Genomic DNA, 27,659 nt, shown 5'->3' with positions numbered 1-27,659 from the left:
GGCTGGGTGGGTGAGTCCAGCTCAGGAGACTAAGGGGGTTCTTGTGGACAAGGTGGAGGAGAAGGCAGAATGGACACCACCAAGAGGCTCAATGGGGTTATCAGGTAAGGGATTTGGCGATGTGGAGCTGGCAGGAGTATTTGGGTTGCCCCACATGCCTGAATGAGAGAGGGACGCACCCTAAGAGCAAAAAAGGCTTTTACGCAAACAATTTCTAACCATTTGCCATAGTGATAGCAAAAGTTGTCTAAGTCACGGAGGACACTTGTCAACTGGAGTCCTCAGGCCAGCAGCTGTTAAAAAGATGGTACTGGGTCCAAACTGTCTTGGCAGTAAAAGTCATTTTGATTTGATGGTCTCCTGGAGACCTAGGGCGTTTAAATTTTTTGAGGTGTTTAACTTTTTTAAGAGACACCTGACTGGAATGTGTTTTGGGGGGTAAGAAGGGACTATTTCCCATAGTGACTGAATTGAGGGTGAGCCAAAGTTAGAAGCTGGTCATCCTTGTTAGGGGTGGTGTAGAGATAGGTGTCATCATCTAGGGGAGAGGGGTCTCCTGAAGGAAGTGAGGGTCCTGACAGGGGCCACGATTTTAAGAGAGGGAGAGCGACAGGAGCACCTGGGACGCGGAATGACTCACCTGTTGGAGGCAAGGTGGTCCAGTGCTGAATGGCTGCCGATGACGGCACAGGCAGAGAGGAGAGCAAGAGCAAGGCTGGTTCTTTGCAGGGAGCTCAAACTGAAGTAGCTGTCCAGGAGCTGCACACCCCAACAGACCAGGCACGGCACCACAATGGTAGGGTTTTTTTGGGCACAGTGGGAGACAAAGACAGCATTAAGAAAAAGTATTTTTTAAAAATCCTGCAATCCCAGCACTCAAGAGACTGAGGCAGGAGGATTGTTGCAAGTTCGAGACCAGTCTGGATTAGAGTGAGCCCAAAGCCAGCCTGAATGGCATAGGAAAACCCTGTCTCAAAAAGACAAAAAAAAAAAAAAGCCCTTATTGCCACAGTTGCAGGAGATTGCAAGGTCCCTTAAAAACAAGGGTAAACTGAGGACCGGCTTCTATGAAGTTAGGCTGGGGATGGAGATTACGTGAGTGGGCGGGGCATTGTGGAGGGAGAGGATTGGAGAACCTTTGGCGCGCGCGAAAGAAAAGCGGGCAATTTATTTTGGCTTGGAAGAAGAACACGGAAGTTAGTAAGGGAGGGACAAGGTGTCGTTTTAGGGCCCAGCGCCATGTTGGGCAGGCGCCGCGCTGGCAAAGTCCCATAAGAACGGAGCCTATCAGTTCAGGACGATGATGTAATCTCTGCTTAAAAACAACAAATGGCCCCACCTCGCGGGCCCCCGGGGAACCCAGGTGACTTTTTAAATTCAGGCACTTGAGTAGTTACCTATAGTCTTGGGGGCGGGGCCACGTGTGCACTGATGGACCCCGGCGGCACCGCCATTTTGAATCTTGCCTAAAGGCTTTTTTACCGGCTTTTCCCGCCTCTCTAGCCGCCGCCAGCCATAGCCTTGCCGGGCAAGATGAATGTTATAGACCATGTGCGGGACATGGCAGCCGCGGGGCTGCACTCCAACGTGCGGCTTCTCAGCAGCTTGTTACTTACAATGAGTAATAATAACCCGTGAGTCGGGTCGGGGAGCGGCCCGGGGCTGAGGAGTGAGCGGCGGCCGTTTGGGAGCGGGGGGCTGAGGTGGTGTAGGAGGCGCGGACGGGACGGGAAGCCGCGGCCTCGAGTACCGCGTTGACGCTGTGAGGGCAGAGTGAGCGTCTCTGCGGGCGGAGCCCACTTGGGGCGCGCGAGTTGAGCTCCCAGGGAGCCGGCGCGGGGCGGACGCGGGGATGCTAGGCTGCTCCGAGGTCCCCCCGGGCTGTGGCACCCAGGCCTGGGGTCGGGCCGCTTGCCGAGGTATCTGTCGCCGTGTGCAGCGAACGAACGTCACTTTGCTGGGCCAGTCTTCTTCCCCTCCTGGCACCTTCCCGAAGGACGTTTCCTTGTGCCGCTCGTAGAAACCTGCTCCCCTGGCTTTTGTGCCTTCGTCCCACTTTGGAGATCGGCGTTTTCCCCCGAGTGCATCGCGAGGGGCTGCCTGCTTCCCCGACTCTCCACACCCTGGGCTGGGTGGGAGCGGCGCCTGCTGAGGCCTCGCGCGAGCTGCAGGAGCGATGCCCCTTTCTCGTGGGCTCGCCTACCGTCCAGTGAGGTTTAGACGAAGCCAGGGCTTCTTCCAGCCCGGTTCTTTGGCTTGAAGCCCTCCCTGCGCTGCTGCAGTTCTTTCCTTCCCCGGGCTCCGGAGTCCGAGCATCCGCTTGACTCTGTCCAGGGTACCCAGCCTCTCTGGCGGGAGCTCGCCTTCACTCTGAACGTTTTGCATTTGCTGAGCCTGGTGCTTGGAGCCCTCCGATCAGCTGCTTCATTCAGGTTTCGGCTCAAATGGCTCTCAAAATTGCCCTGCTCTCCCATTTTCCTGTCCCATGGCCATGTTTTGTTGTCTGCCTCACTCTTAGCGCTATTAGAGAAACACAGTGCCGGTGTCTAGTCCCCAAAAGTGCTAAAGAAATGTGTGCAGTCTCAGGGGGTAAAGTACTTTAACCAAGTTCAGGCGTCTAGTAAATAGAGGAGCCACAGCCTGGACCCTGGTCCCCTGTGGCTCCCCAGAATCTACATTCTGTGGAGTGGAGTAGACCGTGTTCTGCCTCCAAATGGCATTATGATGGGATTTTCTACTCTGTCTTCCCTTTTGCATGTGGCTGGCTCTAGAAGCTGCTCAAGGTCAGAAAGGAAAGGCCTGTGAATGCCCGAATGCAGCTACGACTCCCCGATTCATTTCCATCACTGTGCTCTGGACCTCGTAGTGAGATGCATCATTTTACCATCATCCACTTGGTGTTGACAGTAAGGAGCGCTGGTCTCTGTCAGCCTTCCGTGTTTATTCTGGAGCTCTTCATTTGGTTCTAAGTGATAGGTCGAAGTGTAGTTTTCTTTATCAGGGATTAATGTGCTAGCCATTACTCTTGTTTCAGAGCATAGTTTCCACTTTCAGGATTAACACACTAGTCATTATTCTGGTACTTGAAGATGTTATAGGATAGCTTGAAGCAGTGTGATTCTTAGGCTAGACTAATTTAGCTGCTAACATGCTTTTTCATATTAAGTTAGATTGGCTTGCTCTTTCTTTTTCTTTTTTCTTTTCTTTTTAGTCAGGGTCTTACTTTGTAGCCCAGGCTGGGCTCGAATTTGTGGCAATCCTCCTGCCTCAGCCTTCCAAGCACTGGAATTATAGATGTGTGCCACCGTGACCAATGGATTGGCAGTTTCTTAGCTTAAAAGTGTTTAAATTCTGACCTTTATTATTTTGAAATAGTTTCTACCTGAGTTTATTTTATTTTATTTTATTTTTTTTTGATATAGAGTCTTGCTTGCAGTTCATATTGTCCTTGAACTCAAGGCTGGCCTTAAACTCGCGATTCTCTTGCTTCAGACAGTCTTGTTATGTAGTGTCCCCTGGCCTGGAATCACAATGTAGCACAGCTGGCGGGACAACTCTGTGATCCTCCTGCTTCAGCCTCTCTTGTGTGCAGCTACATATCCTTGAGTTTTGAATCTCATTGTATTCTTTTCCTTCAGAAGGAATAAGAAAGAAACAGAAGAATCAGTGTTACATTTTTTATGTATCATACCAAAGATAATTTACCTGTACATACATAGGCAAGTGTGTTACCATCTTTATGTTTTGTGTGGGTATAGTAATAGTTGCTCTTTTTTTTTTTTTTTTTTTTCTTTTCTTTTTTGTCTTTTTCCTTTTTATCGGTACTGGGGATCGAACTCACGACTGCCTGCTTGCAAGGCAGGCTCTTATGCCGCTGAGCTAAACCTCCAGCCCCTAGTTGCTCTTTTTCTGTTTGAGTTTAAGGCCAGCCTGAACTACATAGGAGCCTGAACAAAAAAAAAAAAAAAAAAAAAAAAAAAACAGAAAGAAATTGCCAATCGGGACAAGGGATTTAGCTTAGTGACACAGCACCTGCTGGCAACCATGAGATCCTGAGTTCCCCTACTCACCCTGCCCCCCCAGCCCAAAACTGCCAATCTAAGCTAATATGAAAAAGCATATAACAGGTAAATTAGTCTACCCAAAGAATTAAACTGCTTCAAGCTGGTGATTGAACCCAAGGAAGGCTGAGCTATAATACTATTAGCCCTTTTCATTCATTCATTTATTTTGAGGCAGTGTCTCATTAAATTGGCAATCCTTCTGCCTGAGGAGGCCTTGAGGAGGCCACGCTAGCCTTGAACTTGTGTGTGTGTGGGGGGGGGGTTGTTTGTTTTTTTTTGTTTTGTACTGGGGATTGAACTCACAACCTTGCACTTGGCACGCAAGTTCTTGTACAGGTGAGCTAAATCCCCAGCCCCTTTGAACTTGTGATTCTTCTGCTTTAGCCTTCCAAGTAGCTGGGATTATAGGTGTACACCACCACACCTGGCTAATATTTTGTTTATCAAAGTATCAAATGCTTATTTCTTATTAAATACATTGAATCTCAAAGTTGGAATAGATCTTAAGTATCTGGACTATACTTTTTACTCCTTAAGTTTGCTTCCTAACTTTATATCTAGTGTCTAGCCTGTCTGTCCTTTTTTGTGTGCTAGCTTGAATTCATCCTTTTTATTTTAATTTTTAACTTTTTTATTTTTGGTACTAAGAATCAAACTCACAACCTTGAGCCTGCCAGACAGGCACTTGTGCCGCTTAGCTAAATCTCTGGCTTGAATTCATCCTTTAAAAAAGCGTATAGTTTAAATTAAAAAAAAAAAAAAAAAAAAAAAAAAAAAGCGTATAGTTCTATGCATTTTAAGGATTTTTTTCTTTTCAAGGCATAGTCTTAACTGGCTTTGAACTCAGGATCCTACTGCTCTGCCTTGGCCTCTCAAGTGCTGGGACTACCTGCATCTATCACAACACTAAACCCAGAATGTTTTAATTACCCCCAAAAAAAACCTTATGTCTATTTGCAGTTACTCCCCAATCCATCTCCTAGCAACCCCTAATTTATAGTGCCTACCTTGCTATATCTTCTTTGTTGAGAAATTAACTGTATAATTCTGTAATTTTTTTTACCTATTGACACTGTACAATCATTTAAACTTGGAAAGAAATCGAATTGGAGTTTAAAAAATAGGAGTTTCTTTATCAAGAATGGTAGCCAAGACCACGTATGTAGCTCAGTGATGGAACACATGCCTAGAACACAGAAGCCTTGGGTTTGTTTGCTCCCTAGCATGGTAGATGAAGAGAATAGTAGCCAGGGATTTGTACCTTAAGGTTAGAGAGACAGGTGTGAAACATGCTGGCTCTTTTACATTGTCTTTACACCTCTGAGGCTCAAGGAAGTAAGAATGCTTTAAGTACTTGTATGTAAGATTAAAAATAGATTTATTTAAACAAGGCTGAGGGGCTGGGGATTTAGCTCAGTGGCGTAAGTGCCTGCCTTGCAAACATGCGGTTGTGAGTTCGGTCTCCTATACTGATTTAAAAAGAAAAATTTCAAGCAAGGCTAATTCCCTTTCTGCACTACTCTAGCCTATTGGCTCTCCCATTCTTTTTTTTTTTTTTTTCCCCTGTGATGGAGTCTCCTTATGTAGTCCAAGCTGGCCTCAAACTCACAGTGATTCTCTTGCCTTAGCCTCCCAGGTACTGGGATTACAGCATGCCTACCTCCCGTTCTATTCTTTTTCTTTCTTTTTTGTACTGGGAATCGAACTCAGGGCCTTGGCACTTGCCAGACGGACTATGCCAAACAGCTATGTCGCTGACCTCCATTCTGTTCTTGTATTTGCATTTTTTTCAGTATTTAAAGAGTTTTCAGGTTCATACTCAAAGTGGTGAACTTTATCTTTTCCAAATCTTCAATCCTTTAGTAACATTAAAGTACTGTGATTGCTTTCCTTCGTCACTGTTATCCTTTATATTTGTTAGCTAGACATGGTGGCAAATACCTATAATCCCAGCTGATTGGGAGGCTGAGACAGGGGGATTGAAAGTTTGAGGTCATCTGGGGCAATTTAGTAGGATCCCATCTCAAAGTAAAATTTAAAAGCAGGCATGGTGTTTCATGTGTCTAATCTCACCATCTGGAAGGCTGAGGCAGGAGGATTACAAATTTGAGTTTACCTTGGAGAACTAAGCAACTCAGTGAGACTGCCTAAAAAAAAAAGTAAAAGCAAGGGTTGGGGGTAGCTTAGTGTACAGGCCCTGGGTTCTAGCCCCAGTACAACCAACCAACCAACAAATAAATAGGGTTAGAATCTGGTGTGGTATAATCCCAGCACTTGAGAGGCTGAGGCAGGAGAACTATCAGTTTGAAACCAGGCTGGGCTACATAATAAGTTCAAGGCCACTTGAGCTACCTAGTGAGAACTGTCTTTAAAAAAATCGAAAGAAAGAAAGGCTGGCAGTGCAGCTCAGCTATAGAGTATTTTGCGTGCAAGTGCCTAGGTTTGCCCTCTGATACCATGCCACCAAAACAACCTTTGGATGGGCAGCGTATCAGACTGTTACAGTGAGTTGGGTTAGAGAAGAGAAAGAAAATATGTGTTATTTTATTTGTATAGCTCTGTATTAACTGAATTTTGTCTTAGGTATTGTTTTTTTTTTTTTTTTTTTTTTTTTGTATTAGGGATCAAACTTACAGCATTGCCCTTGCCAGGCTTGTGCTGCTAAGCTAAATCTGTGGCCCTCATTGCTTTTTTAGGAAGTACAATTACAACTAGTTTGTTTTTTTTTTTTTTTTTTTTTTTTTGGTCTTTCCTTTTTACCGGTACCAGGGATCGAACTCACGACTGCCTGTTTGCAAGGCAGGCGCTTATGCCACTGAGCTAAATCCCCAGCCCCCAATTACAAGTAGTTTTAAGTCTGTTAATTAAGGCACAATCTTATGCTTGCCAGGCGGGTATTCATGCCACTTAGCTAAATCTCCAGCCCTTATATTTAACTTTTTGTGAACTTGTTATACAAGGATTTGTGAACAGGTGCTGTTTCTAACATTTCAAAGTAACCCATGTAGGGGTATTCTTTCTTTGTTTTCTAGTGAGTTATTCTCCCCAGCTCAGAAGTACCAGCTTCTGGTGTATCATGCGGACTCTCTCTTTCATGATAAGGAATATCGGAATGCTGTGAGTAAGTATACCATGGCTTTACAGCAGAAGAAAGCCTTAAGTAAAACTTCAAAAGTGAGACCTTCAACTGGAAATTCTGCATCGACTCCACAGAGTCAGGTAATTGAAAATAGAATTGTGATTTTGGGAGTTTTTTTGGAGATAGTCCAAAAAAACATTATTTTTCCCTTTGCTGGGCTTGAACCCAGGGTGAACTCATGCATGCTAAGACAGTTGTGCCTCAAGACTAAACTAATGTAGGCGGTGACAAAGTTTGGACATAGAGGATGGTAAAATAAATAATTTAAAGGGGAACTGAGTGAGGAGACAAAAACTACTTAGGTGTAAGAAGGTGTCTAGTGAGTGACCTTCATCTCATATTTCTCTATGTAAAACCTTTGCTTTCTGACATTGAATGGAAGTTATATGTATATCACAGGTAGGATGGTTCATAAAAATAACTCACACTAGCTGGGCATAATGGTGCACATCTCTAATCTCAGCACTCAGGAGGGTGAGGCAGAAAGATTGCCATGAGTTTAAGGCCAGTCTGGGTTACTTAAGTTCAAGACCCTGTCTGGAAAAAAAAAATAGCTAACATTTAATTAACATTTAGTGTATATCTAGCACCATGCAAAACTTTTTATGTGAATAAATTCAATCGTCATGTACTTATTTTTATTTCATTTTTTATTTCATTCGTGTTTGTTTGAGACAGGTATGTACCACCATGCTTAGTTTCCTTTTTAATTTTTGAGACAAGGTCTTGGTATGTGGTTCAGGCTGGTCTTGAATTTACAGGCTGAATATCCCAGGCTGGCTTCAAACTTGCTATAGTCCTCCTGCCTCATCTTCCCAAGTGCCAAAATCATAGGCATGTTTCACCAAGCCTGGCTATTTTATTTTACATATTTTATATTTTTGTAAGACTACTTTCCATTGTAGTTGAAGCTAGCCTGGAATTCCTTTTATATCACAGATTGCCCTTGAATTTGGGATTCTCCTATCTAAATCTTCTAAGTACTGGGATTACAGGTTTATGCTACCATGACCAACTGGAATTTATTTATTTATTTATTTAGTTAGTTAGTTAGTTAGTTAGTTTTCTTTTTTGAAACAGGGTTTTGCTATGCAATTCAAGCTGGTCTCAAGCTCACTTTGTAGCCAGGCTGTTCTCAAAATTACAACAATCCTCTTATTGAGATAAGCCTTAGGGTTAGGGTTAGCCTTCCGAGTGCTGGATTACAGGTGTGTGCCACCATGCTGGACTTCCCCACTGGAAGTTTTTTTTTTGGTCTCTTTGAGACAGGATCTCCCTGTGCAGTTCAGGCTGGTCTTGGGCTCACCTTGTAGCCCAGGCAGGTCTCAAACTTGCAATGATCCTCCTGACTCAGCTCCCAAGTGCTGGGATTACAGGAGTGTACCACCACACCCAGCTCTCACCTGGAATTTTTTAATAATTGATATATATATATATATATATATATATATATATATATATATATATATATTATGTGCCTTTAAAAGTGTAATTTAATGAGCATAATCACAAGATTTTGCAGCCATCAATACTGTGTAATTTCTGAACATTTTCATTACCCTAGAGAGAGTCTCATGTATGTTAACAGTTGGTCTGCATTCCTATTCCTCTTTCCACCCTTGGCAATTTTTGATCTTTGTCTTGGTATGTATTTACCTATTCTGGGCATTTTCTGTGAATGGATTGTATAATACTGGTCTACTATGTCTGGCTTCCGTCACTTAGCATGTTATTTTTAAAATTGATTTGTTACACCATGAATTGCTCTTTGTTTTTTTTTTATTTTGGTTTTGTTTTTTGAGACAGGGTCTCACTGTATAGGTCAGACTGGCGTTGAATTCACTATGTAGTTGAGGCTGGCATTGAACTCGTGGCAATCCTGCTTCAGCCTCTGAGGGCTGAGATTACAGGCATGTGTCACCATGCTGGCTATGAATCAGCTCTTTATTTCTTGTTTCTATCGTATATGCCACTGTATGGATGTGCCACATTTTGTTTATCTGTTCATTATTTGAGGGACATTTATTGTTTCTACTGTTTGCCCATGAAAAATACTGCTGTGAAAATTCGAGTGTGAAAATGCAAATCTTTTTTGGGTGTCTGTTTTCAGTTCTTTTGACTATATACCTGGATCATATGATCCTGTGTTTATCATTTTGAAGAAGTGCCATACTGAAGCGATACAGGGTAAATGCTGCACATTTTGAATAGATGTGTTCCTTGTCTTTTAGTGTCTTCCATCTGAAATAGAAGTGAAATATAAGATGGCTGAATGTTATACAATGTTAAAGCAAGATAAAGACGCCATTGCTATACTTGATGGGATCCCCTCAAGGCAGAGAACTCCCAAAGTAAGTTGAATTCACCCATGGTAGGAAATTTTTCTCCTCCTCAGCCCTTCCAAGCCTATTTCCTCCATGTTTTTTCTCTGCACTAGGAGGGCCAGCCGAGCCTTTCACTTGGGACTCTACCTCTTTTCCTGCTGCTGGTAATGGAGTAGGGGTTGAGAGCTCGATGAACCACTTTCTTTTTTTTTCTTTTTTCTTTTTTTTTTTTTGAGACAGGGTTTCATTGTATGAGGCTGGCCTCTAAATTACAGCAATCCTCCTGCCCAGTCTCTTAGATGCTGGGATTATAGACATGTGCCACCACACTTAGTTCTTAAGAGTTCTTTCAAGCTCAGTTGATGTAAATGATAGCTAGACAATACTACAAGTATGTATTCTTTTTTTTTACTTCTTGCTGTAGGGCATAGTGATTTGCAGAACACTTCCACAGCCAGATGCTTTGGCCCATGCCTGTAATCCCAGCAGTCAGAGGCTGAGCCACAAGGATTTCAACTTCAAGCCCAATCTGGACAGTTTAATGACTTAGCAGGAATTTGTCTCAAAATAAATTTTTAAAAAGTCTGGGGGAGAAAAAAAAGCTGGGGATGTAGCTCAGTGTGAAGGCCTTGGCTTCAATCCGCAGTACCACAAAAACAAAACCAAAACTTCCAGGTGGCAAAAACGCTTTTTTTTTTTTTTTTTTTTTTGGTACTGGGGATTGAACCCAGGACCTTGCGCTTGCCAGGCAGGCACTTACGTCTCTGTGCTAAATCTTCAGCCCCTCCATTGCATCTCATTTTAATAAAAAAAAAAAAAAAAAAAAAAAAAAAAATATATATATATATATATATATATATATATATATATATAAATCTCCAGCCCCAAAAACACATTTTTAGAGCCTCATTTTTTGCATTTGATGGGGATACCAAATTGATCCCTTTCATTTTCAAGACTACAAGACTTCTTTGAGCTTGCTTATGGGTGGAATATATGTTTGTGTTTGATTGGGCATCATGTTGTAGTAAAGAGCACACATGTAACTGAAATCAGATCTAGGTCTTTTGAGTTTAGGCATATGAGTTATGTATCGTGAACTTGAGCAGGTTAACAACCTCTTTCCCCTTACTTATAAAGTGAGGACAATAGTGTTTTCTCTATATGCAAAAATTCCTTTTTTGTTTGTTTGTTTGTTTGTCTTTATTTTTGTTTTTCCTTGCATGCTGTAGATCAAACCCATGACTTGGTGCATGCTAGGGAAATGATCTACCAGTGAGCTACATTCCTAGACATGGATTCATCCCATATTAATCAAAGGGCTGGCACATTCTGAGCAATTTTTAGTAGACAGGGTCTTGCTATGTAGCCCAGGCTGACCTCATACCCTTAGTGATCTTCCTGCCTTGGCCTCCTGAGTGCTCAGATTATAGGCATGTGCCACCACACCTAGCATCAAGTTTTTTTGAAGTGTAGTTTAAATCCTTGCTATTATGGTTAAATGCATATCAGTATTTAATATTCTGAAAGATATTCTCATGTCACTTGCTCTTGTCATTTCTTGAAAAAGTATTGTATGCAACTTGTGTTTGACAGGAGGAAATTTTATTGGTGTGATGTCTGTATATATTCCTTAAAACACAAGGAATCTAACCAATAGGGAGCTTGTGTATTTTCCTAAATAATTCATTTAGATGTTGGAAAGTTTTTAAGGTAACCAGACTTAGCTGGGTGTGGTAGCACATGCTACCACATTTGGGAAGCTGAGGCAGGAGGATCATTGTAAGTATAAGACCAGTCTGAGCTACATAATGAGCTAAAGGCCAACCTGAACTGCATAGTGAGACCATGTCTCAAAATAAATAAACAAAAAAACAAATAAATAAAACAAACCAGGCTTGTTAGAACATATTTAAGCCCTTCCTTGTATTAAGGAACTCTCCTATTTTGAGGTGCATGTGTGCCACATACATTGAGGATAGAACCCAGGGTGTCAAGCGTGCTATATTTATGTTGTGCCACTGAGTGATGGCCCCAGTCTTATTTTCTGAGTTTTAAAACTAAGGCGTTTCCTGGGTATATTTTATGATGATACCTTCTATTAAAAACAGTTGGAAATATATCATGGGCTAACCTGTCTCATAATAAACGTGGATGGCAGGACTTTTTTTTTTTTTTTTTTGTCTTTTTCCTTTTTATCGAACTCACGACTGCCTGCTTACAAGGCAGGCGCTTATGCCGCTGAGCTAAATCCCCAGTCCCGATACTAGGGCTTTTTGTTTTCTTATTTTTCATTTTGAGACTGGATCATATTAACTTGCTCATGCAGGACTCAAACTTGAAATTCTCCTGTCTCAGTCTCCCTCAGTGCTGGGATTACATACATGAGTTATTTTGTGTGCCTAGTTAGATTCTAGGTATTAAATTATGTTGTAGTATCCTAAAAAAGTCTTTTTACCCTAAGAATAATTTTTTGCATTTTTTTCTTTTTCTTTTTTAAAATTTTTTGCCTATTTGAGGAATGTGCATCACTATGCTTAATGTATCTTTCTTTTAGAATAAGCTTCTTTTGCAATTGTGAAAGTCTATCCCAGGGGCTTGTACACACTAGGCAACTCTACTTCTGTGCTTTATCCTTACCTCTTTTTATTTATTCTTTTTATTTGAGATAGGGTCTTGCTAAATTGCCTGTGCTAGGCTCGGATTCTCCTCCTGCTTCAGCTTCTGGAATTACATATATGTGCCATCATGTCTGTTTCATGAGGACACCATTTTTTATTATAAACAGTGAATGATACTGTTACATGTTTTATTAGAAATTAGCATGATTTCCTTCATAGTGACTTGCAGGTATTTGGGGACATAGTTTTAGACAATGAAGAATGCAGAGAATCTTGGCTTTGTGCCATCCATCCAGTGATTGATGCTTACAGCCATCATTCTTAGAGGGACTTCGAGAGTGGTTGTTAGGAGTACATATCCTCCTTGCATTAGAGCTGTTGTAGACAGGAAAAGCAAATGTGTGTGTCTCCAAAATTAACCTGTAGTATTTACAGTTTTCTTTCTTGTCTGCTAGGGAGTTAACGGGCTTCTCAGTCTGTGTAAAGAACAAGGAAGTGAGTCAAATACGTCTACTTGAACATCTGTTGATACATGGTAAACACCACCACACATTCCCTCACATTTGAAAGGAGAGTTCCAGTGTTAGATTGTTAGATCTTGGTAAATCTTCAGTCATTTAAACATACCAACATGTGATTTCTCACTTTGCTTTTAGAAAATGATGATTGCTTCTCTTTGTAACTAGTAGAATATGGCTTTATAATTTTTCTAACATCTATTTTAAGAAGATTTGACCTTTTCATTAGGTAGTACTTGAAATTCATTTTTTCAGAGTGATAGTCAAGGATATTTGGTATTTGTTGAGTTTTTTTTTTTTTTTTTTTTTTTTTTTTTTTTTTGAGATGGGGGTCTTGCTATGTAGTTCAGGCTGGCCTTGATCTCACTGTATATCCCAGATTGGCCTGGAACTCATGGTAATCCTGCCTCAGTCTCCTGAGTACTGGGATTATAGGTTGTTGATATTTCATCAATTTGTTAATAACAAGCAGTCAAAGAATGATCTTAAATTTAACTTTTTATTCTTTTGAAGTGTTGATATCCTGGAGTTTTGTGCTTGTAATCTCAGAACTCAGGAGGCTGAGGCAGGAGAATTGCAGCAAATTTGAGGCTAGCTTGGGCTACGTAGTGAACTCAAGGTCAGCGTAGACTACAAAGCAAGACCTTGTCTCAAAAAAATAAGAAAGATGGAGGTGGGCCTAATGTGGGATATCTGAAGCCAATTCAAAAAAATTTTATCTATAGTATTTTATTCTTTTATTGCTTGAATTAGTGTAGATTATTGCTATACTAAACTTTTGTATAATGTAGGTCTATAATTGGAACAAATGTTTTTCTGAGCTTTTTTAGGGGGGGGAATCAAACTCAAGGCCTTGTGCTTGCTGGGCCCAATCCTTAGCCATTCCGAGCCATTTTTTTTCTTTTGTAGTTTTTTTTTCCTTTCAGTAGTGAGGATGGGAACCCAGAGTGTTGCATGTTAGACCAGCACTGTACCGCTGAGTTACAGTCCCAGCTTTTTTAAAATTTGAGATGAGTCTGGCCAAGCTGCCCAGATCGGCCTTAAGCCTTAGCCTCCCAAGTAACTGGCATTACAGGTGTGGGGCACCTCCTCTGGCTTTGTGATTTTTTTTTTTTTTTTTTTTTTTTAGTGTTTGTTTGTAATACAGAAAAGTCATGTTTGGGGAATTGGTACATGCTTATAGTATAGCTTAATCTTACTTTCAAAAGAGCTGCTCTTGAGTAAATATCTGGCATGCTAAGCTACAGATAATTGAAGATACAGTAGAGTGGTACCTCAGTCCATGGATGCTTTTGTTTGCAAACAGTTTGGTTTTAACCAGAAGAGTTTGACAAAATTTTGTTTTTGTTTGCATCAGGTGACAAAAATGGCTGCAGCTGTCTTTCCTACACAAACACAAATCTGGTCATTTTTCCAAAATCATAGAACAAATTAAGTTTGTGAACTGAGGTACCACTGTATTGAGGATTTTTTTCTTTTGTGTCCTCATGTTGACCTCTCCCTTAGATTAATGATTTTCCCATCACTGTGTTACATTTAAGATATTTATTTTATTTTAAAAACTTATTGCTTTATTTTTGAGACAGAGTCTCACTGTGTGTTGAAGCTGGTCTTGTATGTAGCCAACGCTGGTTTTGAATTTGCAGTAATCCTCCTGCCTCATTCTCCCATGTGCTGGGATTGCACTTGTGTGCCACTATACCCAGCAAGATCTTTTATTTTATTTTATTTTATTTTTAAGCCAGTCAAATTTAGCAGTGGGGGGGGGTGGTAAAGATCTTTTATTTTAAATTCGAATATTGCACTCTTCTGTTTGTACTGTTGAGAATGTCATTTATCCCTAGCCTGCAATATCTATATTTTATGGCACTTAGATTTTCTTAAATTCTTCCTGCTATATGTTTAGAAAGGATTGTTTCAAGATTGCTTTGTCAAGTTACATGTTTATATTGTGCTAAAATGCAGATATATCTGCACTCACTGTATTTAATAGAGCAACTAATCTCTGAATCATTGTCCTTCTGGAGGTCAGTTTGAGTTTGACTTCTGTGGCATTACTTTGGTGAGTTAAACAGTACATGTGGGTCAAAGCTTTAGATATTAGACCAGAATGTGGCCACTCCTCTGATTGTCAGAAGCCAAATATTTTACTTTTGTGTGTCTCAGTTCTTTTAGGGGAAGAATCAGTCTGATTCTTCCTGACCGGCAATGTCAGTAATTCTTCACTTTCTGATACCTTTATATTCATTGAATTTAAAATACATAAAATACTTCTAGAAAAGTTTATGTTCTTTTTTTTTTTTTTTTTTTTTGTCTTTTTCCTTTTTATCGGTACCAGGGATCAAACTCACAACTGCCTGCTTGCAAGGCAGGTGCTTATACCGCTGAGCTAAATCCCCAGCCCCAAAGTTGTATGTTCTTAAGATCTAGACAGAATCAAGGTAACTAGACTTAGCACGTCTCTCATGTGAATGTGTCTTGTGGTTACGCAGACAAGAGGGTAGTGTGACTTTCTTTGTAGAGTTGAGAGAACCTAGGAAAAGCAAGGCTAGCATTTTCTTCTTTGTTTTAATGAATAGAGTTCTCTTTTTTATTTGCACAGGGCTGTTGTCCAGTAAAAGGTAGACTATTCCCTGGTAATAAAAACCAGAGCTTTCTCATGGTGAGATACACTATTTGCAGATGCACTTACTGTTCTTTCTTTTTGCTCATACAGATAAACATGATGCTGGCAAATCTGTATAAGAAGGCTGGGCAGGAGCGCCCGTCAGTCACCAGCTACAAGGAGGTATTGAGGCAGTGCCCACTAGCCCTGGATGCCATTCTAGGTATAGATAATTTTCTGCCATTTTCCTGTCAGAGATAGTATTCTCAATTCATGGGCATACATCAGGATAGATTGTTTTACAGAGTTCCCTGCAAGCTAGGTGTGGTGATGCATACCTATAATCTCAGCACTAACGGAGGCTGAGGCAGGAGAATTGCAAGCTTGAGGCCTGCCTGGACAATTTAGTGAGACTGGTTCAAAAGGAGAAATAGCCAGGCATGGTGGCATACACCTGTCATCCCAGCACTCTGGAGTTGAGGTGGGAGGATCAGTGAGATTTCAAGGGCAGCTTGAGCTACACAGCCTGTCTCAAAAATCTGTAAAGGAATGAATGGGCTGTGGATGTGGTTCAGTGGTAAAGTACTCCTGGGTTTGATCCCTAGTACGCCTGCTGGCCCGCCCGCCCCCCCCCCCCCAATTCCCTGCATTCTCCGGCATTTTTTGTTTGTTTGTTTTTAAATTACGCTTATTCGCACATTTTAGGTATACATAATGATGGGAATTTTTTCTTGTATATGATATAACTTGATTCTTTTTTTCCCCATCCCTTCATCATCTCTTCCCTTCCTTATTTACAAAAAGTTTTGCTTCCATTTTTTCCTCTTTCTGTCAATATTTTTCTTTTCCCTTCTTTCCCCTCCTTAGCTCCCCTTCCCATTTGAACATTTCCTTCCTATTTCACTGTATCTTTCATACATTTTGTTCCCTATTTACACTTGCAGTTTCTCACACCAAAAAGACTATGCAGTGTCCTTTATATTTCACTTAAAGAGTTTGGTCTCAGGCTGGGGATTTAGCTCAGCAGCATAAGCACCTGCCTTGCAAGTGCACAGTCATGAGTTCGATCCCCAGTACGGATTTAAAAAAAAAAAAGACTTTGGTCTCAAAAAGCATGCATTTAACTAGAAATGTTGCAGGCTTATCCTTCTTTATGGCAGAGTAGTATTCTGTTGTATTAACAAATCACATCTTTATCCAGTCATCAGATGGTGGTCATTTTTGCTGTTTCCAAGATTTAATTATTATAGACTGTGATGCTATAAACATGGGTGTGCCTGTATTGCTGCATTGGCACATGCTGAATCAAGAAATATTAAATAATCTCTTGGATCTGAGGATATAGCTCATGGTGGAGTATACGCTTCTCATGCTGGAGGCCCGGGGTTCCATCTACACCACCAAAAATTAATAAATTGTGTTTCTTCAGTTGTACACATGCTGATCAGAAATAGGGAAGGGGTTGCCTTGTATTCTGGAGAGTGTCACTTGTTCCTTGCGCTGTGGAAGAGGGATGTTCCTTACTTTCTCTCCCCTGCTTTCTGTTGGGCTAGGTTTGCTGTCCCTTTCTGTAAAAGGTGCAGAGGTGGCGTCTATGACAATGAATGTGATCCAGACTGTGCCTAACTTGGACTGGCTCTCTGTGTGGATCAAAGCATATGCTTTTGTGCACACTGGTGACAACTCAAGAGCAATCAACACCATCTGGTGAGAGCCACAGCGTTAGTTCAATATTCTTTTTTTTTTTTTTTTTTGTCTTTTTCGTTTTTATTGGTACCAGGGATCAAACTCACAACTGCCTGCTTGCAAGGCAGGCGCTTATGCCGCTGAGCTAAATCCCCAGCCCCTAGTTCAATATTCTTGAGGCCCCTGTCTGATGGTGTTATGTACTTACATTAGCAGCATAGAAAAATGAAGCGCTTCTCAGTGTGGCAGCCAATTATCTTTGGGTTGTGTTATTCTTGTGATGTCCCCAATGGTTGAGAGCCTAATTGTCTGTTTTGGGAACCTATAAAAATGTAAAATTGAACTAAACTCAGTTCTGTGCATGCAGAAATCATCCCCACTCAAGAGTAGCCCAGCCTGGCATTATGGCACACAGCCCTAAACCCAGTGCCCAGGAGGCTGTGAGTTCACGGCCAGCCTGAACTACATAGCGAGACCATGTCTTCAAAACAAAATACCAAAACAAGAGAAGCCCAGTAACCAAGAAGAATTTAGCAATTTAATGAAACTCTCAATTGTTTTTGTTTTTAAAGAAAGGGTTGGGGATGTAGTTCTTTGTGAAATTCTAAGTTCACTCCCTAGCACTACCAAAATAAATTAATTAATTAAGTAAGTAAGTAAAGGCTGGAATTAGTGGTGCTTCCTTATAATCCGGCACTCTAGAGGCTGTGGCAGGAGGATGGCTTTGAGTTCAAGGCCAACCTGGGCTACAAAGTGAGCTCTAGGCCAACCTGAGCTGCGTAGTGAAACCTTGTCTCAAAAGAAAAAAAAAAAAAAGTAAAGCATTTATAATAGATATTTAAAGTTCATTGTTTAATGTCTTCAGTTCACTAGAAAAAAAGTCCTTATTGCGAGATAACGTGGACTTGCTGGGAAGCTTAGCAGATCTGTACTTCAGAGCTGGAGACAGTAAGAACTCTGTCCTCAAGTTTGAGCAGGCTCAGATGCTGGACCCCTACCTAATAAAAGGTAAGTCGTTCTTGGGGCAGGGCAGAGAAGTCAGGCTGACAATGCAGTGTGAACCGACACTTTTTCAGTACAGTATTCTGTGTTTAGGACAGTGCTCTTACTTTTTTAGGTTCTCACACATGTCTCTAACACTTTGGTAGTTCCATTTTGAGCAGTTATTTTTGCTTGAATTTGGACGTCATCTCCTTGTACACCATTATTTGGCTTTTTTTCTTTTTTTTGGGGGGGTCATACGCCCTCTTTATGAATCATAAATTTATGATGTGCCAGACTGAGGATTTGGATGACAACCCCAGAACCATAATCCCTTTTAGGGAATTTTACATGTTTGTGGTGTAATGAAGATGAATAAGGAAACACCTATTAAGAAAGGGATAAGACCACTTGAGAGGATGAGGCAGGAGGACTGCCATGATTTCAAGGCCAATTTGGGTTCCACACTGAGACCTTGTTTCAAACAAATGAAAAAAAGGGGGGTGCCCGGCTATAATCACAGCACTTAGGAAGCTGATGCAAGAGGGTTGCCCGATTTTGAGCCAGCCTGAGATGCACTGTTTAGTGAGTTCAAGGCCAACCTGAAGTACATAGTGAGACCGTCAAAAAGTGGGAAGGATAAGGTAGTTAAAGGCAGCAGATACAGCAAACAGTTGCTAATTTGCAGTGCAAAGATGGCACCATGCTGTCAGATCAGGGGCTCCACAGGCTGTGGGTGACGGCCTGTGTGTGGAGGGCATGCCCAGGAGCAATGGGAGCTAAGGTGGACTAGCTGACCTCTGTAATAAGTCCCAAAAAAGACCATAGGAAAATAAACTGCGACAGTAAGTAGTCTTGTGGACTAAGGGTACTGACAAGGAGGTGAGCTTCAGAAGCATGCAGAGGAGAAGGCTCAGGATGATGTGTATTTGTCTACGTAAGGTCTCCATCCTGCCCAGTGCTTATTCCTCTCCTCCATGCTGCCTGTGCCCATGAGGAAAGTGGTGGTTTTTGGTTTTTTTTTTTTTTTTTTTTTTTTTTTTTTTTGTCTTTTTGAGAGAGGGTCTCATTATGCAGTTCAGGCTGGCCTTGAGCTCACTTTGTAGCCCTGGCTGGTCTTGAACTCTCAATGATCCTCCCACCTCAGCCTCCCCAGTGCTGGGATTACAGGCGTGAGCTACTACGCCTGGCTGGAAAATGGTGTTTAAATGAAGTGTGAAGTACTAGTCTGCTACTGGGAACATGGCTCAGCAGCGTAAATATCAGCCTGGCAAGCAGGGTCCTGAGTTCAATTCCTGATACCAAAAGAAAAAAAGAAGTGCTAGTCTCAGGCCAGCTTAGCAAGACACTGTCTCAAAAAAACAAACAAACAAAAAAAAATGCTAGTCTAGTGGCAATGGCAGCTGGGAGTCGTAAGCTCAGTTCCACATCCAGGGGCAGCAGGGGTGTTGCTGTAGTCTTGGTTTGAGAGGAGTTTTCATCGGAGTTGGGGGTAGCAAGGAATGCAGGAGGAGGGTGGGAAGGGGGGCGATGCAAGCGGGGGCCCTCTACAGCGGGAATGAGAGAAGGATAGGGGTTTGGGGGTACTAGCAGGGTGATGTTCTTTAATGAACCACATTCTAGAAGGACCTACATGCCTTTCCTGGAATCAGGCAGCTTATGAGAGGAGCCTGGCCTTTTCTCCAAAGCAAACGTGTGTTCCTCACTGCCAAGAGCTCCTGGGGGACAGCACCTATTTGATGCCTTTTTTGGGCATTTTCTGGCTATGAGTTTAGAAGAGCTATGTCTGTCACACCACAGATATAGTGGCAGCAGTTCATGACAGTAACAGCTTTTCAGTTGTGAGACCTGTCTTTCTGCCCCTTTGCCTGTCTTGTTTTGGATGAGCTTTGCTTTTTAACAGTCATTTTTGGAAAGTGGCCACCCTGGTGGGAGGAGCCATGATGACGGAAAGGGCTCAAACCCTGCAGCAACCAGGACTCTGCTTGACCTCTGCTTGGTGACTCTTGTCTCTGTTGAGGACTTTGCTGCTGTAATGAAAGAGTCTTCTCTCATCATGTCTTTCCTTTTAGGAATGGATGTGTACGGTTACCTGCTGGCACGCGAAGGGCGGCTGGAGGATGTGGAGAACCTTGGCTGCCGCCTTTTCAATATTTCTGATCAGCATGCAGAGCCCTGGGTGGTCTCCGGGTATGTTTGTGTGTTTGCCTTTCTCATTAGATTCGTTAGGCGATTGTGGTTTCTCTTAGAGTATTGCTTGGAAAATAAATAAATAAATAAATAAAGTGTTTTTAAAAGAGCATGTTGGTAGGAAGCATAGGTGTAAGACGTAATCAGACTTGGATCACATACATCACACCCTGCCAGTTTGGATGCACACACACCTCTCTGAGTGTTTCTTTTTTAGAGAAGGGTCACTAACGCCTGCTTCCAGGGTTGACACTAACGAGATGGCACATTTTCCCCTGTGACAGGACTGGAGGTGCTCCTTCCTTATTAGCTTCAGAGCTGGACGTTGCTTAGGAATAGAGGCCTACCTAGCATGTGAAGGGCCCCGAGTTTGACCCCCAGGATCACAAAATAAAATTAAGTATATCTATGTTGTAGTTGAGCTGGTTTTACAAATCCTTTGGATGTCTCTTAGCTCATAATGTACCCAAATCACTAGACTCTCCCATAATTTTTCTCTTCCATGTCAAGCTTTCTGCTTTAAAGGTAAATATTTTATGGGCATGGTGCTGCATGTCTAATCCCAGCACTTGGGAGGCTGAGAAGGGAAGATTACTGCAAGTTCAAGGCCAGCCTGGGCTACATCAAATCCAGCCTGAACTGTGTAGCGAGACCCTGTCTCAAAAAACAAATAAATACATAGTAGACCTTTTGGATTATTTTGCTTCTTCATTAACATTTTACAGCTGTGAGTGCGGTTGGTATTAGCAGTCGTGTGTGGGGCCTTCTCTTTGACTTATGGGTGAAGCTTCATAGTACTGTCGGATAACTTCCAGTATCCCCCATAGGTGTCATAGCTTCTACAGTAAACGCTACTCCCGGGCCCTGTACCTAGGAGCCAAGGCCATTCAGCTGAATAGTAACAGTGTTCAAGCCTTGCTACTTAAAGGAGCAGCACTTAGGAATATGGGCAGAGTCCAAGAAGCAATAATCCATTTCCGGGAGGCCATAAGGCTTGCACCTTGTCGCTTAGATTGTTACGAAGGTGAGTAGTGTGAATCCGCAGGCCACTGCACTCAGGTAGAAGGTTTCATTAGGCCAGCGTTTCCCAACTATTGTGTATTAGAATCACCTGGGGAAGCTTTGAAGCCATCAAGCTGCCAGGTGAGTGGGCAAAGATGGAACATAGGGGACACTGCTGGGTTTTGAAGATCCCTATTAGTGCCAGTATGCAGAGAGGTTTGAGAATTACTGCCTTAGATATTTTACATTCAGTTAGGGCTTTCACTAGAATTTTACCTTATACTGTCTAGAATCTATTTTTCTTATTCAGGGTTTCTTTATTTTGGGAGACCTTGAATTTACTATGTAGCCCAGGCTGGCCTCGAACTTGCAGTGATCATCTCACCTCAGCCTCCTGAGTGCTGAAATCACAGAAGTATGTCCCCATGCCCGGCTTGTTTTTTGTTTTTGTTTTTGTTTTTTTGGTAGTTTTGTTGAGCAGATAGTAGGGATAGGTACTTTGTCCCTTTTTTTTTCCACTTCAGATATGGGCATATGGTTAATGAGAATCTGTCAGGCACTGTGCTAAATTGCTTGGTTATGTCTTTGTTTTTTTTCCACAGTTGTCTTATTTGCGTGACATAATTACTCAGAGCACAACTCCCCTTTGAGGCAGTGTAGGCTGTGGGAACCAGGCTGTCCACTGTGACCTTCACAGTGGGATGATTGGGGTCCAGCTCTGTTTTGTTATGTAATGTTTTAAGTTCATGTGAAGTGACCCTAGGAGTTCAAAGGAGCTGTGCCAGCTTCAGCAACATTCAGTGACTCAGTCACAGACGCTAAAATAGATCTTATAAGATGCAGTTCCTCTAAAACATATTTTTATAAGAATTTAAAAATAAAGCAGGAATCTAAGAGTTATTTGCTCCTAACAGGAAGATAAGTTCAAATTTGAGAAAATTTGGATGTTGGAGGAAAGAACAAATCTGCTTATATAGCCAGGGAGCCGTGCCTGTCCGGGGTTTGTGCAGGGAGAGGGAGTTGTCTTAGCTCCTGAGAGAACGCCAGGGAACTGAGCTGCTAATATCTCAGTCTCAGTCTCACAGCCGCAGCTCCCTGAGCCTCCCAGCACCCATCAGGCCAGCTCCTTCCGGCCCCGTACCTTTTCCACAGGGCAGGCATGCTGGTGGGCAGCTCTACTACCACAGTGCTTGGGCAAAGGGTGTTCAAGCATTTGGGGCCGAGAATGTTCCCGCTGGCCAGTGAGGCCTCCTGGGCTGCCCTGTCTCTGGCTGTCACGTAGAGGTTGGATTAGGGTGACTCTGGTTGCGCCCTTTGGCAGTTTGTGTTGTGCTCCCTCTTTGCTGTGGCTGTCTTTCCTTCGTGAAGTGCAGCGTACCTGTGTGTGTGCGCGTGTGTGTGAGCCGCTGGGGTCTGCCCAGAGCCTTGGTTGCGGGGCGTGTGTCCTGCCCCTGGGCTGCGCCCTAACCTGAGAAGTGCATTCTTTTAGGTTCTGTCCCAATTCCTGCTAAAGCGAGGCTTTAGCAGAGAAGTAAAGCTACACAGTAAGAGCAGACAGCTGGACTTGGACTCTCACATGTTGGCCTTAAGGGTTAGGTAATTTCTGGCTAAGTAACAAAGTGTATGGAAGAGCGTGCACAAATGTTATAAATGCTGCTGGGGTGGAGGAGCATGCACAGAAAACCTGCCAGGGATTGTGTGGGTTTGGGGTGTAAGCTGTTTTTATGTTTTGATGAGTACTTTGCCAAGAAGTTCCTCCTCAGCTCTCAGCTTCTCGGTGTGATGAATTGAGCTGACTCTTTGAAGTGACCTTGTAGGGCGCTTTGCTGTGGGGGTGAAGAGAGCTCAGACCTGCCAGTCGCAGTGTTGGGTCCATCTGATTTCAGAAGCGCCTTTGAGACAGCTTTGTTGTTTCCGATGGAAGCGTCTGCCTTGTTTCCTACCTACCCCCTGACAGTGGGTTCTTTAGTGGTAGGGTTGGACATTTACTTTGGGGCCTTCCTCGCCCTGCCAAGTGACTGACACCAGTGAAACTAAGGTGGAACCTTGGTTTCATTGGAGACACCATCTGGGCCTCTTCAGTCTCCTGGCTAAGCAGCGAGGTAATGATTAGTGTTAAGGTGCTCTTTAGTGTTCAGCTGGGCTGCCACAGGCTCCCTTTCCTTTGCTGACAGGAGGTGTGTTTGCAGGGCAGGGGCTCCAAGGAAGAGCGCGTGTTACCGTTCTGTCAGTGTGGCTGCTGGGCCACCCTCACTGTCACTGGTCTCCCTGGCCTGCCCTTGGTCTGAAACTTCAAAGATTTGCGGTTGGGAGCGCTCTCAGTGTGGAAGCATGGCTTGAGATGGTGATGGGACTGCACTTGTGTGTTGACTTTTTCAGGCCTCATCGAGTGTTACTTAGCCTCTAACAGTATCCGAGAAGCAATGGTCATGGCAAACAACGTTTATAAAACCCTAGGTGCCAACGCCCAGACTCTCACCCTTCTAGCAACCGTTTGTCTGGAAGACCCGGTCACACAGGAGAAAGCCAAAACTCTGTTAGATAAAGCCCTGGCCCAGAGGCCGGATTACATTAAGGCTGTGGTGAAAAAAGCAGAACTGCTTAGTAAGTATCTCATTTTCTTCCCAGTTCATCATTGGTATTTATAAAAGTCTCGAGTGGACTCCCAGCCCCAGCCGGTCACAGTTGACCAGACCAGCGTGTATATTTTGGAGCAGGTCTAAGCCTGCTACACTTGGCTTATATTTAGCACAGCCAAAATGTAGCTGGCCGGACCTGCTTCGATTAGTTGAAACCAGCTCAAATTGACTGGTTCCTGTTCGCCTCTCTTTGTCTGGTCTTAGTTCTGAGCTAAAAGAGCTACCTGGTTTTAGCTAGTTTGAACTGTTTTTAAGCTATCTGGATATTCTAAAGACATTATTTTTTTTTAGTATCTTTCTACCAGTCTGTCTGTGTGGACTGGGAATTGAAATCTTTGTTTTTTTGATTTTTTTTTTTTTTTTTTTTTTTTTTTGTCTTTTTCTTTTTTACCGGTACCGGGGATCGAACTCACGACTACCTGCTTGCAAGGCAGGTACTTATGCTGGTGAGCATAAGTACTTATGTCCCAGCCCCATGGCCTTTGTTTTTGTTTTGTTTTTTGGTCCCAGGGATCGAACTTATGACCTTGCACTTGCCAGGTAGGGGCGCATGCCACTGAGCTAAATCTCTGGCTTTGAAACCCAGAGCCTTTATAGTACTGCCTTTATCTTTTTTAGTTTTACATTTTTAAATCTTGAAACATTGTTTCATTACGTTGCCCTGGCCTGACTCCTACTTGTTGACCCTCCTGCTTCAGCCTGCCAGAGTGCTAGGATTACAGGTACATGTCACCATTTTTGTTGGCTTTGTTTATTTGTTAGAGTTTTGTTTTTTGAAACAGGGTCTGGGTTTGCAGTTCAGGCTGGCCTTGAACTCACTCCGTAGCCTGGGCTGCTCTCGAACTTGCAGCACTCCTTTTGCCTCAGCCTTCTGAGTGCTGAGGGGTTACAGGTGTGCACCACCATGCCCAACTGTTTATTTTTTAAACTATAATGGAGAGTTTTATTTTGGCTCATGGCTCTTGTCCCAAGATCAAGAGGTCACGTCTAGTGACAGTTTCTCATTGTCAGATCCCACGGCAGCATGGGGTGACAGCAGTGAGGGACAGAGCGTGTGCTCCGTATCCTGATTTCTGAGATTTGTGATGATCTGGACTTGGGCTACTTGGACAAACAAAATACCTTTGGCTTCGGCTTTGAAATATGGTTAGGAATGCTGGCTTGACCCACCAGGGTACATGTCCCATTGGTGGCTTGTACAGCTGGTGACAGAAGCGATACAGTCGTGCATGGGACAGTCATGCATGCACCCCTGGTGGTCCAAGCTGCCCGACGGTGAGGCAGTTACAGCCCCATGGTGAGCGTGTTAAGAAAATTCGATCTTAATCTGTGGATTCCCTGACAAAGTAAGAGCTCAGCCGCACTTGCTCTTGCTGTGTCACAGCGTCCTTCCCTTGAAGGTGTCCACTAAGAAGTTGTCAGGGTGTGCTGGTGGTACGAGCTGACTGGGAGTGTATTTTCAAAGTGCTGTTGAATTAGGGCACTGAGGGTCTTTCTCTTTTCAGGCAGAGAACAGAAATACGAAGATGGCATTGCTTTGCTGAGGAACGCATTGGCTAACCAGAGTGACTGTGTCCTGCACCGCATCCTGGGAGATTTCCTTGTGGCTGTCAATGAGTATCAGGAGGCGATGGACCAGTACAGCATAGCACTGAGGTAGGCACCGTGTGCCGCAGGGGTCACGAGGAGGGTGGAGCGACGGTCACGCACACTCTGCCCCGCGCTGCTGAAGGCGGTAACAGTCATGGCAGACAAATTATTTGTGAATTCATGATCTCTACAGTTCTTTTCTCAGAGTAAAGAGAGAACTGTCTCACTTGGAACCGCGTGTTTATAACATCCATGCTCGGGGCACGGATCTTGCTGCCCTCGCCCACATGCATGTATTTTTACAGGGTTGTATTGAGTGTGTACTTTCTGTTCTGTTTCAAATCAGAGCACTGTAAGTGCCTCCCCATTTTTCCACCTATTGTAGCAGTTAAGAACTCAAGCTGTGGTTCTGAATGCTACCTACACTGTCATCTTGGCCACGTTACTGACAGATTTCCTTGTCTCTGACCACTTCGTGGGGACTCAGTGAGTGAGGATTAAATGATTACTCCATGTAAAGCTTGTGACACTGCACCTAGTATGTAGTAAATATGAAATAAATAGTGGTGTTTGTACTGGTGAATATAGCAGTGATTTCTCCGAGGGCTGTCTGTGTGTCTGCAGCCATGGCAAGGGGCTGTGTGTAGTTGGGTCCAGTCACGTTCACCATCCACTAAGCAGACAGTGGAGCAGCGTTGTGGGCCTGGCATCTCTGATCGCTGGGGTGCTGGGATTCCCAAAGCTCTTGGTCACAGACGGTGCCTGACTGCAGCAACCTGTAGAAGGCTCGGGACAGTCTGGAGTGCAGGAGCTTTGGGTGCAGATGAGAGCAGGGACGTTTCTAAGGAGAGATATGACAGGCTAGCCTACATCCATGGAAATAAGAGCAGGAACCCAGCTTGGGTTTTAGCTGCTTTTTGGAAGTCCAGAAACAACTGGAAAAGTGCAATTGCAGGCTTTAATAGAGGTGGGCTTTGCTGAGGATCAGACACTTGCTGGGTTGGTCCTGAAGTCAAGAGGCGAAATCGCTTAGAAGCCAAATAAATGTGTGTTCGGAGCCGCTGAACCTTGCAGGGTGTGTGGCTCACTCTGGGTGGGGGGGGGCAGCTGGGCCCTGGTCCTGACCTTGGAGCTTCCAAGTGGGTTCCGCAGGCAGTGGGCTGCCTGCTTCTAGGCATGAGAGCTACTGCTGGCACGTTCTTTGTGTCCTAGGAGCATGAACAGTTTACCCTCAGTAGAATAACTTCTTTCTTTGTAATGCCATAACTTAAAATTCCACTTGTAAGAAATTGCATTTGAATTTTTCTTAAAGCGATTGTTTGCCACTTTCTTTTTATGACAGCTGGTGACCTGGAGTGAAATGATAGGGACAAGCGGTGTGGAAGGGTTTAAGAAATTTGTGGAGAAAAACTCATATGGAGAACTCAAAAAATGGGGGAAAATGTGTTTTTTCATTTCTGGCATGGACAGCCTCAGTCCAGCCTTGCGGCTGGAATGGTCCCAGGATTTGGCAGTTTCTTGGTGACCGCACTCGTTTCACTGCCAGGCCAGCGAGGACACCGAATCTGCCAGCAGGAAGCCAAGCAGAGATTCAAGCCTCTCCTCTGTTTTGTTGTCCTCTAGTTTGGACCCCAATGACCAGAAGTCTCTCGAGGGGATGCAGAAGATGGAGAAGGAGGAGAGTCCCACGGATGCCACCCAGGAGGAGGATGTGGACGACATGGAAGGGAGTGGGGAAGAAGGGGACCTGGAAGGAAGTGACAGTGAGGCGGCCCAGTGGGCCGACCAGGAGCAGTGGTTTGGCATGCAGTGAGGGCGCTTCTGGGACCCAGGCGCCCGAGGACAGTGACACACTCCATATGTGCTTGTAGCAGGTGCCCTGCCACCCAGCGAGCCGGCCCGATTTTGCCTCCCAGTGAGGACTGAGAGACTCAGTGGCAGACTTGCCAGGGCCGGCAGGCCGAGGAACTTTGATGTGCTAAGGGCCACATCCAACAGCTCGAGGACTGGAGTGTGGTTGTCTGTGGTTTAGATGGGTTTGAAGGAACGGCCCACCCTCCAGGAGCAAGAGGTCACCTCTCGGGGACGCAGGCTTTGCTGCTCCCGAAAGTCGTCTTTTTGGGCTGTTCCCTTGTGATTGGCCTCCTCCTGTACTGGTACCAATGCCTTAAGCCAACGGAGCTTCCCCTTCGCCACGCTGGCACCTAGCCTGCATTTGGGCCAGCCGAGACACAGGTGTGACGAGTGCAACCCAGGTGCACGGGGCGGTTAACTAATAAACTTGGTTTGTGTAGTCACGA

The 27,659-nt window shown here is 43.7% G+C and overlaps 1 protein-coding gene across 6 annotated transcripts; it reads left to right on the top strand.

Moving 5' to 3' along the window:
* Window positions 1-85: 85 nt before the first annotated feature.
* Window positions 86-27,659, top strand: Anapc7 (anaphase promoting complex subunit 7). 6 transcript variants are annotated; one of them, XM_063225603.1, is made up of 12 exons: window positions 1,450-1,634; window positions 2,772-2,906; window positions 7,097-7,283; window positions 9,435-9,554; window positions 15,383-15,494; window positions 16,825-16,978; window positions 17,823-17,965; window positions 20,011-20,128; window positions 20,956-21,152; window positions 23,510-23,734; window positions 25,275-25,425; window positions 26,983-27,659. In XM_063225603.1, exons 3-12 carry the CDS (start codon window positions 7,197-7,199, stop codon window positions 27,170-27,172), a joined length of 1,497 nt encoding a protein of 498 aa, XP_063081673.1. In that variant the 5' UTR covers window positions 1,450-1,634; window positions 2,772-2,906; window positions 7,097-7,196; the 3' UTR covers window positions 27,173-27,659. The 6 variants fall into 6 exon arrangements, with proteins under 6 accessions (XP_063081671.1, XP_063081674.1, XP_063081672.1 ...); XM_063225601.1 differs by lacking the exons at window positions 1,450-1,634; window positions 2,772-2,906 and adding an exon at window positions 86-104; XM_063225604.1 differs by lacking the exons at window positions 1,450-1,634; window positions 2,772-2,906 and adding an exon at window positions 1,213-1,363.

Source organism: Cavia porcellus, unplaced genomic scaffold, assembly GCF_034190915.1.
Source record: "Cavia porcellus strain 051 isolate PalLab524CR breed Dunkin Hartley unplaced genomic scaffold, mCavPor4.1 scaffold_16, whole genome shotgun sequence".
Taxonomy (NCBI): Eukaryota; Metazoa; Chordata; class Mammalia; order Rodentia; family Caviidae; genus Cavia; species Cavia porcellus.
The sequence above is the reverse complement of the archived record's forward strand: the minus strand, read 5'-3'. Positions and strand labels throughout refer to the sequence as shown.